Below are 16,145 nucleotides of genomic sequence, written 5' to 3' on the forward strand. Positions count from 1 at the left end.
AACTTTCATTCCCTTGAAAGTAAAGAGAAAATGTCAACCACTACTCATATAGGACGAACCAATTTTAAATAAGTCTAAAAAATGTTCATTGCGTGGAAGTGAATAACATAATCGTAATAACTGTTCATGCAAACAAATAAACAACTAATATAATTTTTATTTTTTATGTTTCTCTTTAATTTATATTGTTCATTTTATATTAATGTATCATGTTGTTTTTAATTTAACAACTACTTTTATTACTAAATTATTAGATGTTGTTAATAATAAATTTCTTTATACAAAATAAATAATATTATTTCATAAATTATAAGTTAATATTAGTAAAAAATTATTTTAAAATTTGTTTTAAAATTTTTGTTTTTTAAAGTTTAAGTATTTTAAATAAAACAAATATTTTTAAAAAATATTGAATAACATTATGTTAGTTTTTTTTTATTTCATTTACAAAACAAATCAAATTCAATAACATTATTAAAAAATTATCTAAATTTTAAATATACAAAATATATTAAATAAAATAATATTAAAAAAACATATACAATATTTTAAATAAAACAATATTAAAAATATATATAGCATATTAAACAAAATCATATAAAAAATATATACAAGATATTAAATAAAAATAATAATAAGTAAAATTAAAAATACTTATTTAATAATTAGCTAAATAAAATTATTTACAATTTTTTAAAAAAATTGAAAGCAAAATCAAAGAAAATACAAGTAAAAAAAAATCTAAAACAAAAACTTTACAAAAAAACTATGATTTCAAAATCGTAAAATATATATAAAAAAATTTAAGACTTCAAAGTCATAAAATGAAAAAAACATATACGATTTTCAAATTATAAATAAAAAAATTAAATTAAACTCATAAAATACTTTATCACTTCAATTAAAAAAATTAATAAATAGTAACAAATATTACGACTTCTTACTACTTATCTAATTTTCTATAATAATTTACATTCCTTTTCAATTGTTCACTTGACATTAGAAATGTTTAATTTTTTGAAATATAAAAAATATTTATCTTATACATCAAACAAATAAAAACCTAGTTTGGATTTCAACCAGGATATGCTTATTCTCATTATTTTTTTTATATATAAAAAATCTTATCCTTATTTATGCTAATAATTTTAGCTAATTTAGAAAACTAATTACAAAATAATAGAAAATAAGAAATAATATCAAACTGAAAAAATCCTAAATATATAAGAAATAAATCACAAATGTTAAAAAGTATGGAAATTAAAAATATGAAAAAAATCCTAAATATATAAGGAAATAAGAGATAGAATCCCCTGGCGTATATCAAGGATTTTGTTAATTCGCACCTTTACGGGACCATTCAACCCACAGGCAACACCCTCTTTCTGAATTACCTTCAAACAACACAATCGCTCTCTTCGATTTCTAGGGTTTTGCTATTGCTTTGCATCCGTTCCCCCTTCTCACAAAAACAACGCGTTTTCTCTTCCCCTTCGTATCTGTAAGCGTGATTTCTTCTTCTTCTTCTTCACCTTCGTATCGTTGATGCAGCGTTCGATTCATTCTCTTCTGTATCATTTTTAATTTTCGGTTTTTGATTATTATTTATTTTAAAATTTTCAGATTCTTTGCGTTTGTTTTTGGTTGATTGAAGGCATTCACAGCGTAATTCGTTGCTGCATTTTAATCGATTTATCCAACCAGTTACGTGCTCTTCTCTTAATCTCTCTCTCTCTCTCTCTCTCTCTCTCTATATATATATATATATATATATATATATATATATATATGTATTTTATTTTGTAATGATTGTGTGGTTTCTAGATCCAATGAACTTTTTTCCTTTTCTTTCTTTTTTATTTCGTTTGTCTTGTTCGATTGCTTTATTTGATTTTCGTCCTTTGTTTATGTTTAATATTTTTTCGTATGATTCTGTTATTGTTTGCTTCTGTCTCTCTTCGCTCTCCTCTTGTTTGTTTATTTCATTGATTTTTCGTGATTATTACTTGCTTTTCGTCAAATGAGATTTCGATGCCAGTTGGTGGATTCGTAATAAACTTTTTTTATTGGTTATGTACTTGGGTCACTTGGCTTTCCTTTTGTCATGTCCAATTCCAATAAGTGTACTAGATATGAATCCCATTTGGATTATGCAGGCATGAAAAGCCATGGCCTTTCCTAATATTGACAAATATGATACAGCCGGGTGTATGGTCACAAATGTGACTAAATTGGGCCTAAAGTCATTTTAGTTCCATTAACCCTGCTTCTCGTTCTCGTCGTTTCATGATTAGGGTTTATAAATAATAAATAAATAAAATATCGTAGACACATGTGAATGTGTGATCGCGGTTTGTTGAAGTAGATGGTGAACGCGATGGAGTGGCAGAAGCAGCGTTGTTGGCAACCAAACAGAAACGCGGAAATGATGTGCGTGAAAGTGATGACCGACGAACAGCTCGAGATTCTGCGCAAACAGATTGCGGTTTACGCAACAATCTGCGAACAACTCATCGAGATGCACAAAAACATCTCTGCACACCAAGATCTCGCAGGTTTCATCTTTCAGCCTTATTCATTACTTTGTGACACTCTCCGTTAATGTTACTTTACTTTCCCACGACTGTTTAATTTAATTTAATAAACTGCCTAAAGTATTTTTCCTACTATGTCACTGCCAAATTATAACGTATGAGCTGTTTTAATATAATCAGTCACAGTGTGTAAGTTTAACGTATGGACTGATTTAATGAAAGATTTCGGATTTAATCTTAATAGTTAGCAATTTACCACTGTCTTTTTTATTTAATTGAATTGAAAGAGTTCTTAGTTATATTCAGTTACGATGTCTGCTAGTCATTTTAGTTTCCTTAAACTGTTCATGTGAACTATTATTAAATCAGACATGAGTGTTTAATTTAATAAACTGCCTAAAGTATTTCTCCAACTATTCTGCCAATTTGTACAAGTACAATGCATGAGCTAATTTAATGAAGGAATCCAAATTTTGGTTTTGATATTTAGCACTTGTTTATTGAATTGAAAGTGGCATCATTCTCTATAGAGAAAATAATAATTTGATGGCTTAATTGCACTGATTAATCAAAAATCATAGTTTGATATGACTTTTAGGGTAATTATTGTGAAAATCCTTTACGCTGTGAGAGCATATAGCCATATAGTATTAAGTCATAGTAATAATGATTAACTGGTGTTTTAATTGACAGGTATTAGGCTGGGGAATATGTATTGTGATCCATTGTTGGGGTCTGGTGGTCTCAAAATAGCTTCAAGGCAGCGGTGGACTCCAACTGCTATGCAGCTTCAGATTCTGGAGCGAATATTTGATCAAGGGATTGGGACTCCCACCAAGGAAAAGATCAAGGAGATCACTAATGAGCTCAGCCAGCATGGTCAGATTTCTGAGACCAATGTGTATAATTGGTTCCAGAACAGGCGGGCTCGCTCCAAAAGAAAGCAGCAGAATGTGGCGCCTAGTGCTAATGCTGAATCAGAAGTGGAGACTGAGGTTGATTCTAAGGATAAGAAGACAAAGCCGGACGAATTTCAGGCCCCTCCTAGCGTTTCTGCTGGGCCTGCTGATAATTTAGGCTTCCAGAACCATGATAGTTTGCAGTACTTGAATCCAGAATCCAACAAACCAGATTCTGTCTTCCCGTCTGATGGGACCAGAAATTTTCATCATGTGCCTGCTTTTGATGGGCTGCTATCAAACTCAAGTATGTAACTTCTTGTGCTTTCTTTCTGTATTTGCCCTTATATTAGTCAAGTAAAGTTAAGATTAAAGTTCTCTAATGTTATGTTGTTTTAAGTTGGAAGTCAGTTGATAGGTACCAGGAAATTGACAAAGAAAAGGGAGATGAAATGTACTGTATTATTTAGTATTAGGCCTGATCTTGGTGAACCAGGACTTAAGTATAGCTGTGTTTTCAAGTAGGTATGGAGAAGAAAATGTAAAAAACCACTCTAGGCATTCAAGAGGCCTAGTTCTAGTTCTCTCTCAAGGTCCTAAGTCTCCATCCCCCCTCCTTCCACCGTACTCACTGCAGATGCTTATATACCCTCTCCCATTCATGACACCCCCCTTTGCTGACACTGCCACTTGGCAGTTAGACCCCCTCTCTCTTCAATTCTGATAAGTCATAACCTGATCATGTCTAACAGGTGCTCCTTGCCTTAGGTGTCTCCTCACATAAACTTTAGTGACCTTTAGCCACTGGTCTATCAACTCTCCTCCCTTCAAAACTCACTTGTCTCCACCCCAAGTTGGAAATCAAGAACTGTTCTTGGAAATCACCCCAACTTGAACTTGTAATTTATTAATATTTGTTTTTTAACCCAAAACCAATTTGCTATACCTTGTTTAAAGATCCCTGTATGTTATACTTTGCATATTCGTGCATCACCAGAAACCATTTTGATGAGTCTCATCTTCATGTGTTTGAATTTAATTAGACTATGGAGTGCAGTGATGGAACTGTGTGGTGAAAATTACCTTCTAGTTTTAATTTGGAAATTAGGCGAAGGATTAAACTTTTTCTTTATCAAAGAAATTTGACAATCAAGAATGTTCTATTAATGTTTGCAGGGAGCAACTATCTTACTGGAAAACTGGAAACACCTGAGAACTACGAATTATACCAGCCAGCAGGTGACTACAACATTGCAGGTTGACATTCAATATTATTCTGATGACTGTGATTAGCTGTAAAGAATTGCTGGTGTGGTTTTGGGCTTGTGTTGATGAGAAAAATTGAACCAATTGAAACGTGAAACTTATAGTTTGTAGTATATAGATACAATGATCTTTTATGTGGTAGGTGGACATTTTACTTGATAATGGAATATAATCATGAGTTCATATTGATATTGTGAAGTTGGCTTTTTTTGTGAATGGTGTACTGTAAGCATCTTTTACCATTGGCTTGGCTTTGGTATTTGGTTGACAGAGACATAGTAAGAATATATTATCTCTGGCTGTGGCTTTCTGCTTAAATTTAAGTGGAAGCAGGATAAGATGAAATTGTGACTAAAACAGTAAAGCTTACAAAATAAAGTCATACGTGGATTTGGTTTTGTTTTTCATGCCCCATGTCCTGAAGACAAACATCCGCGTTTAACTCGCTCATTACTTGTTAAAATTGATGTAAATCGAAGATATGCAATCCATTGTTTTCTTGTGAGAAATGTTAAAAGAACTATGGTCCCAAACATGTTCCTAAATATGCAATCAATATCTTAGCAAATGTTCAAATTGATATAGTATGCGCCAACTTATTTACCATGCTTATAAAGGAACTATGCCTCTAAGTATTTATTGAGGCCGAAGCATGATGAATCTGGTCTACCTTTGTTATTTTGTCTGTGATTGATATGGGAACCAAACAAAGTCCTCTGCTCCTTAGGTCAACCTCCAATTTGTCCGCACATTCCTGACGTGACACCAGCTGTTAAGAAACAAAATGATCAGAGACGAGCAATTTAGAGAGAAAGCAATTGTACAGCATGATAATTAATCATCAACCTGAGTATGGGGATCATTAATCGTGCTAAAGTAAGTGAAGCTCAGCATCTGAAACAAAGTCTACAATCCCAGAACAAAATAAGTAAGAGTGATCTCAAAATAACTTGTTCAAGTTTCCTTATAATGTATTCTTATTTTTATTGCCTGGTAATATAATTTTCTGCCTAGGAGTATCAAATATGTACCCGGATTTGTGCTTGAAGAAGCTTGATATAAAGAGAAGCCTCCTGAAGAACTGATGCGGTGTCAGTCTGCAGGATATTCAGAAAGCCAAGGCCACACTTTCTTAAAGGTGTTTATTATGCTAGTAAGAAATGAAGGATCTAGTTTTTGTCCATTAGGGGTTAGCAATGATGACTCACCTTGCCAAAAGGTGAAACCAACTTTTGTAGAGTTGTAATTTTATTGCTAAGCTTCTGATTTGTCATCATAGGCACATGCAACTGAAGGCAAAAAAAGGGGCATTTTTTTAGGCTTACGGTTAAAATGAATTACCTAGTGCCTAATTTAATCAGCAAAACGAAAAAAAAGTAACTACTATTATCATAGTTTACAACACTAAATTCTATTCATAATAATTATGTACTAGTCTTACTCTTTGATAAAATTAAGTTTCTTTTCTCCCTTCTGAGAATTACACAAGTTTCATTGATATCTCAAGAATAACATTAATAAGCCACAAAAGAATTATAACCTTTTTAATTTTAGTTACTTTGTGCGGAGGGATTATCTCTGAAACTTCTTTTGCTTGATGCCATTTCGGTTCCATGATTGTAATTTTGCTTTTGGAATTGCTTTTCACTTTTTTCCACAAGGACATGTTGTCAGTGTACTCAAATGGACGCTTTCTTGCATTTCCACATACCTGCAAACCCCTCTCTAACTTAAAAATTAAAAATAATTAACTTGAGTCAGGGATTATTAGTCATCTTGAAGTTGCATTAAAACTTAACCCTTATTATGAAACTAAAAATTCTCAACAAGAAATCACGTGTTGATTTATAATGTATAGAAGTCCATTTTCTATTGTGATGATTCAATTACAAAACAGGGCCAAACATGGACATACTCCTTCATACTGAGAAGGGTCTTTGTCAAGTAACAATGATTGCTGAGAAATTTCTTTGCTGCTTGGGATGGCAAAGAGACTACCTGTCAAAGTATTAGAATATTCATGGTTTTCACTAAGATACAAAATTATATTTCAATAGTTATTGGGACTGGGGAAAGTGATCGTATAATAACCAGAGTAGGTAGAGAAAAAAGGAGCTCCTAATATCTAGTCTAGTATTGAAAAGTATATGCACCAAACCTGGGTAATGATTGTAGTCATAAATCAGAGACTGAGACTGGCTTGGCTGTGTATGGACTCCTTGACCTAATTGGCTGTAATTGTTGAATATTCTAGACTCCATGTTGAAGCCATTGATATGGAAGTCACTATAAAGAGAAGTGTTATTTGTACAACAACTAGCACGACAAATTGTATAATTAAGAGAGAAAAGCATAACATGTTATAAATGAGAAAGATAGACATAAGAAAATGTTATAAGAATTGTTGTATGAATAACACAATTAAGCTATTAAAGAGTGTGTACTATTGCAAAGAACTGTCAGAAGTGAACCGGGACTTGCAATTTTTTCTATGCAAATTGTTAACAGTAAAGTTAATTAAAATTCTTATAGGGGTTTTTAGGATAAATTATTAACCTTAAGATTTTGTTTATATGAATTTTGATATTTAAGTCTAAAATTCTTTTCAGAAGTACGAACAAAATAAAACATGAAACACATATGGAGAGAAGGGCATGCCAAGCTCAACCACTTATCTCAAAATGATATAATTAATTCTAACCTCCGGCCATCGTTAAAATTTAATCAAGATTCTTTCGATGCATGTTATATAATCAAAATAATACGAAACTTCATGAAAAATATGCACTCTTTCAAACCGGTTATGGCTAAACAAATGCAGCTCGAATGAATTAGCTTTGTCTGGTCTATTTTGCTTGTATTATCATGTCGATTGGTATTTAGTAAAACCATAAATTGATGATATAAAATAATGGTGTTATACTATGCTTTAATAGAATCCTTCAATTAATTATCATGTTGATTTTTGTCTTTTGTAAATTACTATTAGTGGATGATACGGATACCAAACATGCAATAATTTTACATATTGAAATAGAATCCGATTGTTCTCGTGGCAAGCTAAACCTGGTGAAACTCGAAAAAGAACAAATTTGGATTATGCGTACTTCGTTCACTTTGTTTCGTTTATTTCACACCACAATGAAAATCAAATTGCACAAGACAGTGTTAAGATAACATTAATTCACTTACATTAGATCGTTCATATGCATGGAGCCTTCTAAAATTTCAAACTGAGCTTCATCATTTCCTGAATTACCAAAAAAAATTAAGCAAAAAAGCTTGGTGACTGAGTTTAGATATTTAAAATGTTTGCAATTAATAACTTTGGAGTTATTACTATTACCATAGCAGTTAAACCTAGAAGAAACTGATGATAAAAGAGCATTTCTCATCTTTGCAATATCAATGGAATAAGAACTAGCTTCTGACATGTTGGGCAAATTGGCACCTGCATATCAATCAAGAAGGAAAAGATTGTAGGACATGGATGGAGTTTAATGGCGGAAAATGATCTTGCTGATGCATTACCATGACTTTGCACTTCAGGAATTGGAAGAGAAGGTTATGGTTACGGTTTTGTTTGCTAGTCATAAAGGAGGATTGAAATTTGAAGCACAAAATTGTACACATGCACTCAAACTTGAATGCAGATTCTTTAGTGAACAGAAAAAGGATTTTAAATAGGTATACCGGCACTTTGGGTTCTCATAGAATAAAAATGCTAGTAATCAATACACAAAATTGCAAGAACTAGCAAAAATGATCTCAATCACTCATGTTGGCATTGTTGGAATAATTCCCATGTAATGAAGAATACAGTAACATCCAAACCCAAGACGAAAGATGCTGTAAAATTTCACACATGAAAGGCTAGTCATAAACAAAACCAAATACAACTTAGTACCTCTCATGTAAATGTCTTGTTTTCCTTCCAATGAAAAGCTGAACTAGAGAGGATGTTCAAAGATTTGAGTTTTGGTCTTGATCAGAGAGAGACGCTAGCAAATTAATGGAACTTAAATGAATTTGGTCATGTAGCTCATGCTGATTTGTTTGGAGTGTAGCAAAGGAATCTATTTATTTAGGAAAGCAGAGTTTTCAGAGTGAATTACAGTAAGTAACTACTAAATTTGTCATCTGTTTGATTTCGCTTTCATCTCAGCTTGACTTGAGGTTGATTAATTAATGACTTCCTGCAAATGGACAAAGTGTGTATTAATTAGTGTGACACAGACGTATACTACATATGATATAGCTTTTGGAGTAACAAGAAAGGAATTCGAGGCCAACACCTGGTCAAAGCCTAAGGAAGTACTGTGTTAAATTCTTTTGGACGACTACTTGCACACTAGTACAGTAGTACTTTTGCTTGTGCATTAGTATTTTTTGGGTACATTGTTTTTACGTCTATAAACATCATAAGTTGTAAATTCAATGCTAGGTTAATTGAAATATGCAGAAGTTACTCAGGATATTATACCTAAGAAATTTTCATTTTTAATTTTAACATTAAAAAAAATGTATTTTTTTTTGGAGGGATGTGGGGTGGGAATTCAATGATAGCTGTGTGATCCGTTATTTGGGTAAGATTTCTCAAAATTGATATTGATTTCTCATTTGAGTCAAATTTTTAACAATAAATATTGATTACAAGTTTGAGTTAAAGATTATTAGATTATTTATTTACAATGATTGTGCTAAGGTTAGAAGCTAAAACCTCAAGCATATTAACCAAACTCTAAATTTAAGTATAAGAATAGGAATTTTTAATTTAATAACCAAGCTTTAATCAGGGTGTCCTATGAAATGGTCCGACCTTCAATGACCACCTTGCATATGTGGCACTCTTACAAATTTTTGTCAATAAAATAATCAATGCCAGTGCTGCGTTTTGTCTTTGCTTCGTTTGCCTTTTGTTTCTCTTTCGGAGCTTTCCCTTCACATCGACAATCCGTATAGTCCTATTTTGCGCTTCTGTCCACTTTTCTTTTTCTTTTCAAAATCCTAAATACGCTTTCTTCTTCTTCTTACCCCGCTACTTACCCATACTAGCTCTACACGTCTGAGCTACCAAGGCTATGAGGTCAGGCTTCTTCTGATGAAGGTAAAACTAGGAATAGAGACTATTCGAAGAACTACAAAGCTTTAGGGATTCTAATGGAAGAATAGAACCCAAATAGTTTCATTGCATTCAGTGAAAAAGATTACAAAAGTTATTTTTTCCTTTCCCTGCCACCCCTTATTTATACCCACGAAAACAAAATCATAATAGAAATCATAACAAACTAGATGCCACGTGACTTCCTTATTAACTTCCTACGTCAATTCCCCTGCCTTCAAAAAATCCTTGTCCTCAAGGATTAAAAGTTGGATACGTCCTCTTCAAATCATACAAGAACTCCCAAGTAGCATATTCGATTAATTGGTGTTTCCACTTGACCAACACCTTTGTGACAGTCCTGTTACCTCTCTTGACAGTTGCTCTATCCAGAATTAGTTCAGGTTCTTTGCCTCCCATAACACCATCGGAATCTGTAGGAAGGAAATTTGAAACTGGTGCTTCACCAACATGTCTTTTAAGCTGTGAAACATGAAAAACATCATGGATTTTAGACCCCTGTGGCAGCTTCAGCTTGTAAGCTACAACCCCAATTTTATCCTTGATCTAAAATGGTCCAAAGTATTTAGGTGCTAGCTTTGCATTAGGTCTGAATGCTACTGAAATCTGCTTGTATGGATGGAGCTTAACATACATTATATCACCAATCTCATACGATCTGTCACTTATCTTCTTATCTGCTAATTGCTTCATTCTCTTCTAAGCCCGATTCATGTGAAATTTTACTAACTTTAATGCCTCCTCTCTTTTCTGCAAACTTCTGTCAATTACCTCCACCTTTGACTCACCCGGCAAATAAGGAAGGTAAATTGGAGGAGGCTGGCCAAACATAACCTCATAAGGACTGCACTGTATGGAAGTGTTATGGTTGGTATTGTACCACCATTCTGCCAGCGGAAGCCATTTAGACCACTCATGAGGAACATCACAACACATACAACTCAAGAATGTCTCTAAGCATCTATTCACCACCTCGGATTGACCATCCGTTTGTGGATGATAAGCTGAAGAGAGTTGTAGCTGAACCCCTTGAAAGGCCATCAAATCCTTCCGAAATTGGCTGACAAAGATAGGATCCCTATCACTGGTTATAGAGTCTGGAAAACCATGTAACTTGAACACATTGTCCAAGAAGGATTGAGCAACTTCAATAGCAGTGTAGGGGTGTGTTAGGGACATAAAGTGGGCCGCCTTACTTAATTTGTCCACTACCACATAGATCACTTGTTTTCCTTTGGAATTTGGTAGACCTTCAATAAAATCCATAGTGATATGCTGCCATATCCTCTCTGGAATTGGTAAGGGTTGTAGCAAACCCGAATAGGAAGATTTGTCATATTTACATTTCTAGCAAACTTCACAGCTGAGCACAAAAATTCTGACATCCTTGGTCATGCCTCTCCAATATACAATTGATTTCAACCTCTTCAATGTGGCTTCCCTACCCGAGTGGCCACTAGTAGGACCAGCATGTATCCATTGTAACAAATCCGTCTGTAAAGTTAGATCCTTCCTAACTACCAATCTCCCTTTCCTTCTGAGTTCATTATGGTTCCAAGTATGATGTTTATGTGAAGAAGCATCGGTTTGCAAATCTTGGATCAATTTTTGAATGTCAGGATCAGCCTACCAAGAGCGTATGATTCTGTTCAACATGTTGCTTTCCGGTATGAGAGTTGTGATTGTTTGACAGTCTACGGCTTTGTGTCGGGATAGGGCATCAGCTGCTAAATTTTCTCTTCCCTGTTTGAATTCAATTGTGAAATCAAATTCCATCAATTTCACCAACCATTTCTGTTGGAAGGATGTCGTCAACCTTTGGCTCAGTATATATTGCAGGCTTTTGTGGTTTGTTCTGATAATAAAGTGAGTATTCAATAGATAATGTCTCCACTTTTGGACTGCAAAGACTACTGCTAACAGTTCCTTTTCATATGTGGAAAGTGATTGTTGTTGTATATCGAGGACTCTGCTAATAAAAGCAATTGGATGGTGATTTTGCATCAGCACAGCACCAATGCCATAACCTGAAGCATCCACCTCAACCACAAACACCTTAGAGAAGTCAGGTAATGCTAATACTGGTGATTGAATCAGACTATCCTTGAGGGATTGAAATGCTGCTTTTGCTTTGTTAGACCAGTGGAAATTATTTTTCTTCAACATTTTGGTTAAAGGCCTTGCAATCCCACCAAACCCTCGAACAAACCGTCTATAGTACCCTGCAAGTCCCAAAAATCCCCTCAGCTGTTTCAAGGATGTTGGTTGGCCAGTTCTTGACGACCATGATTTTTGCAGGGTCAATTGACACACCATCTTTTGTGATAAAATGGCTTAAATACTCAACTCTTTCTACACCAAAGTAACATTTAGATTTCTTAGCATACAAGGAATTTCTTCTCATAGTCAACAATACCATATGCAAATGAGAGAAATGGTGTTGTAAATCCTTGCTATATATTACGATGTCATCAAAAAACACCAAAAGGAACTTTCTCAGGTAGCCTTGAAAAATATTATTCATGAGACCTTGGAATGTGGCTGGTGCATTGGTTAGGCCAAATGGCATGACTAAGTACTCAAAGTGGCCTCCATGTGTCTTAAATGCAGCCTTGTGGATATCATTGTTCTCCATTCTCACTTGGTTATAACCTGACCATAAATCAATTTTGGAGAACATCTTAGACCCATGCAACTCATCCAAAAGATCATCTACTAAAGGAATAGGGAGCATGTCCTTAATTGTTTGTTTATTAAGGTCTCTGTAGTCAACATAAAGTCTCTAAGAGCCATCTTTCTTGCCAACTAGGACAACAGGACTTGCAAAAGGGCTGCTGCTTTTCTGTATTATACTAGACTTAAGAGAATCCTGCACCAACTTGTCAATGACATCTTTTTGCTGCTTAGCATATCTGTAGGGCCTCTTATTATTAGGATTAGCCCCTGCAACCAAGGGAATTTTATGATCATGACCTTTTCTCTTAGGTGGTAGTCTCGTAGGTCCCTGGAAAATGTCCTCAAACTGCAATAGTAACTCCTCTATAGATTCAGGAGTAGCTTGATTGGTAGCATGTGTGGTTAATGAGTGCAGTAGGAAATTATTATCTGTGTCACACAATTGCAGCATGGATAAATGCACACCTAAGACAATTGTCTTTTGTAACTGTTTTTTTTTTTGCCGTTTTTAGTCTTGCACCTGTTGCCCCTCTCAAGACCAATTTCTTACCTTGGACATAAAACTGCATAAATAACCTATAAAAGTTCCAGGTAATGTCCCCTGGAGTAACTAACCACTCAATTCCTAACACCACATCACAACAACCCAAGGGTATAAGAAGCATATCTGAGGTAAATCCAGTGTTTTCAAGTATCCAAGAAAACTGCTTAACAGTAGAAGTAATGTTTACCCGAGCTCCATCAGCTACTGCCACACTTAAGATAGGAATGTCTGTTATAAGACAACCCAATTTCTTAGCCACCCCCTCATCCAAAAAATTATGGGTGCTGCCAGTGTTGATGAGTATATGTAAGGGTTTCTTCTAATAGTAACCAGTCACTCTCATAGTTTTGGAACTAGCTATACCAGTCAGGGCATTAACTAATATTTGAGGGTCCAAAGAAGTACTACCATCTTCATGCGTGTTGTCAAACTGATCTACAATCTCCTCCTCAGTATCACTCACCTCCAGAACATGAATCTCAAGTTTCTTATGTGTTAAAGCATGGTTGGGGCTATATGGTTCATCACAAAAATAAGAAAGTCCTTTGGATCGTCTCTCAGCCATAAAGGCAGGTGTGAGTTTTTTATTAGGTTGTCGTTGAGTTGGGTTTAAGGTAAATTGTGAATCAATAGGCTTGTGGGTAGGGTTAGGTGTGGGTAAAATGGCTTTTGTACTAGGTTGTGTTTTCTGGAATTTAGGGAAGGTTTTGGTAGGGATGTATGAACTGGAAGCAGATTCATACAGTTTAGCCAACTGGAATGCCTTTCTTACATCTTGAGGCTGAAACATTTTAACTGTCATTTGAATATCCTTTTTTAACCCTCCTAAAAAACAGCTTAACAAATTAGCAACACTTATGTCTAATCTAGAAGTTATTGCATCAAATTGATCATGGTATTCCACCACCGTACCCTTCTGTCTTAATTGCATAAGTTTAGCCATTGGGTCATCATATACTACACCAAAACGATCGATCAATATGTTTGTAAATTCAGTCCACTTAGGAAGGTTACCTTCTGGAAGAGTCTTCACAAAGGAGGTATGCCACTGTAGTGCCTTCCCTTTGAAGTGTATTACAACCAATTTCACCCGAAAATCCACAGGAGTACCATTAATCCCGAAATACACTTCACATTGGTAGATCCATTGTTGAATTGCATCACCACTAAAGCGCGGGAAATCAATTTGTGCCAAACGCGTTCCACAAGAATAATTGGAATTTGCATGGTGTTCGTCTCTACGATGAGGTCCTCGGTCCGTAGCATTAATCTCTGAATCAAAGTTCTTTTGTAATGTTTCCAAGATTCGTCGATCGATGGAAGAGTCAATCGCTTGATGTATTGAAGATGTAATCTCCATTATGCGCGCTTTGAGTTTTGACGTGATCCGGTGTTCCAAGCGCTCTTCTTGTTCCCGCAACGCTGCTTGATTATGAGTTGCTTCTGCCATAACTGCCAATGGAAGGTCCAAGCTGATACCACTGATGAAGGTAAAACTAGGAATAACGACTATTCGAAGAACTACAAAGCTTTAGGGATTCTAATGGAAGAATAGAACCCGAATAGTTTCATTGCATTCAGTGAAAAAGATTACAAAAGTTATTTTTTCCTTTCCCTGCCACCCCTTATCTATACCCACGAAAACAGAATCATAACAGAAAAAAATCATAACAGACTAAGTGCCACGTGGCTTCCTTATTAACTTCCTACATCATCTTCTTCCCGCTTTCTTTCTTCCAGACCCCTTTCTTCAAAATTAGGCTTAAGCTTTTCTCAGTATCCCTCATTTTCATTCTCATTCATTCTCTATTCTTCTTCTTTATCTTTTCCCTAAACAAAATTGAACACAAAACTATCTTGGATGAACCTATACCGATGTCAATGCTATTTTCAAGCTGTATCGTCCGCTCCGTTTCGAGCTCCATCGTCGTCGACTTCTCACCGCTCCACCTCTCAGCGTGGTTGCTTCTATCAATTGATTGCTCTTCTTTAAAATATGCTGGAGAGATTAATGGCCCCCGAAGTTCTGTTATAATCTTGAATTTGTTTTGGTTTCAATTAGGTATTTTATGAGAAAACTGAAAAAGATGAAGAAGAGCAACGACCAAGTGCTTGCTATCAACGAGGTACAAATTCCTAATTAATTTGGATAGTCAAATTTCATAAAATTTACTACTTCAAATTATTTATACTTTTTATTATCTTTAAATTTTTTTTCTTATGAATTTTAATGAAAAAACATTTTGATAATAATTATTTAAGTATTTCTTAATCAATAGCATACATTTGTTTGTCTTTTTATAGTTTACAGATCCATATATACCTTTTCAATCCATTTTCTTCCACTATATAAGGGATGTTGCTCTCCATGTGTTTTAATCATAAAAAAAAAGATCACCAACAAAAAAAGCTTGTCACTTTAGTTGAATTTGAGGTGTGAGCATTCCTCAACATTCGATTTTCAAGTGCAGAGAGTTCGATAAATCAATGTCTTAGTAAATGTTGCTGTGAAAATGTCATCATTCCCATAAAAGATCACCATGAATATTATAACATAATGCCATACTTTTTTCTATCTTCAACAAGTAATCAACTTTAGTAATGTAAACCGCATGTTTGACATGATAACAAATTTATAAATGTCATGATTTTCTTAATATTTGGCTGGAAGGCACAAGTGGGTTGAATATGCAAAGAAGACTAGATATAATGCCTCCCAGGTTCCAGCTGAATGGCATGGTTGGCTTCACTTCATAACTGATCACACAGGAGATGAGGTAATTTTTTTTCTTTCATAATTACTTCTTTGGTAATGCCTTATGGTATGAAAATTTGAAGCCCCAAGATAATAATAATAATAATAATGCAATGAAATAGTTGCAGCTTCTTTTACTGAAACCAAGATAATAATAATAATAATAATAATAATAATAATAATAATAATAATAATAATAATAATAATAATGCAATGAAATAGTTGCAACTTCTTTTACTGAAATCAAAAAGGTATGGTGTTGAACACAAAGAAAATTTATCTGGAGAATGTGAATAGTATATCTATCACGTTGAACCTAAGGATAAACTAAGCATTAAAAGCATATGCT

General features: G+C 34.3%; 2 protein-coding genes and 1 long non-coding RNA gene across 9 annotated transcripts; 1 reads left to right on the forward strand and 2 right to left on the reverse strand.

Annotated features, from left to right (window-relative positions):
• Positions 1-1,312: 1,312 nt before the first annotated feature.
• On the forward strand, positions 1,313-6,017 carry LOC100527354 (homeobox domain-containing protein). Of its 7 annotated transcripts, none has more exons than XM_041011794.1 (7): positions 1,313-1,501; positions 1,624-1,703; positions 2,329-2,555; positions 3,228-3,740; positions 4,610-4,690; positions 5,412-5,627; positions 5,714-6,017. In XM_041011794.1, exons 3-6 carry the CDS (start codon positions 2,366-2,368, stop codon positions 5,504-5,506), a joined length of 879 nt encoding a protein of 292 aa, XP_040867728.1. In that variant the 5' UTR covers positions 1,313-1,501; positions 1,624-1,703; positions 2,329-2,365; the 3' UTR covers positions 5,507-5,627; positions 5,714-6,017. The 7 variants fall into 7 exon arrangements, with proteins under 7 accessions (XP_040867728.1, XP_040867731.1, XP_040867726.1 ...); XM_041011797.1 differs by having other exon boundaries at positions 5,427-5,627; XM_041011792.1 differs by having other exon boundaries at positions 2,366-2,555.
• On the reverse strand, positions 4,701-5,833 carry LOC121173944 (uncharacterized). Its single transcript, XR_005889565.1, has 3 exons — positions 5,731-5,833; positions 5,546-5,605; positions 4,701-5,468 (listed from the first exon to the last, which is right to left on the reverse strand). It is a non-coding gene; the product is annotated as an uncharacterized lncRNA (long non-coding RNA).
• Positions 5,890-8,733, reverse strand: LOC102667232 (uncharacterized). The gene is made up of 7 exons (XM_006574799.4): positions 8,607-8,733; positions 8,046-8,150; positions 7,892-7,949; positions 6,858-6,985; positions 6,615-6,697; positions 6,240-6,410; positions 5,890-5,988 (listed from the first exon to the last, which is right to left on the reverse strand). The coding sequence occupies exons 1-7, from the start codon at positions 8,611-8,613 to the stop codon at positions 5,890-5,892; spliced, it is 651 nt and encodes a 216-aa protein (XP_006574862.2). The 5' UTR covers positions 8,614-8,733.
• Between the last annotated feature and the right edge of the window lie 7,412 nt (positions 8,734-16,145).

The sequence above is a fragment of the Glycine max genome, chromosome 2 (genome assembly GCF_000004515.6).
Source record: "Glycine max cultivar Williams 82 chromosome 2, Glycine_max_v4.0, whole genome shotgun sequence".
Classification (NCBI taxonomy): Eukaryota; Viridiplantae; Streptophyta; class Magnoliopsida; order Fabales; family Fabaceae; genus Glycine; species Glycine max.

What these genes read in the sequence shown, in the direction of transcription:
- LOC100527354 (XM_041011794.1), top strand. Translation starts at nt 2,366, where the DNA reads ATGGTGAACGCGATGGAGTGGCAGAAGCAGCGTTGTTGGCAACCAAAC. An exon ending in TGCACACCAAGATCTCGCAG is followed by an intron (nt 2,556 to 3,227) that starts GTTTCATCTTTC and finishes TTTAATTGACAG; the next exon opens with GTATTAGGCTGGGGAATATG. An exon ending in AGGTGACTACAACATTGCAG is followed by an intron (nt 4,691 to 5,411) that starts GTTGACATTCAA and finishes AACCAAACAAAG; the next exon opens with TCCTCTGCTCCTTAGGTCAA.
- LOC102667232 (XM_006574799.4), bottom strand. An exon ending in TGACTACAATCATTACCCAG is followed by an intron (nt 6,698 to 6,857) that starts GTTTGGTGCATA and finishes ATACTTTGACAG; the next exon opens with GTAGTCTCTTTGCCATCCCA. An exon ending in ACCCTTCTCAGTATGAAGGA is followed by an intron (nt 6,411 to 6,614) that starts GTATGTCCATGT and finishes AGGGGTTTGCAG; the next exon opens with GTATGTGGAAATGCAAGAAA.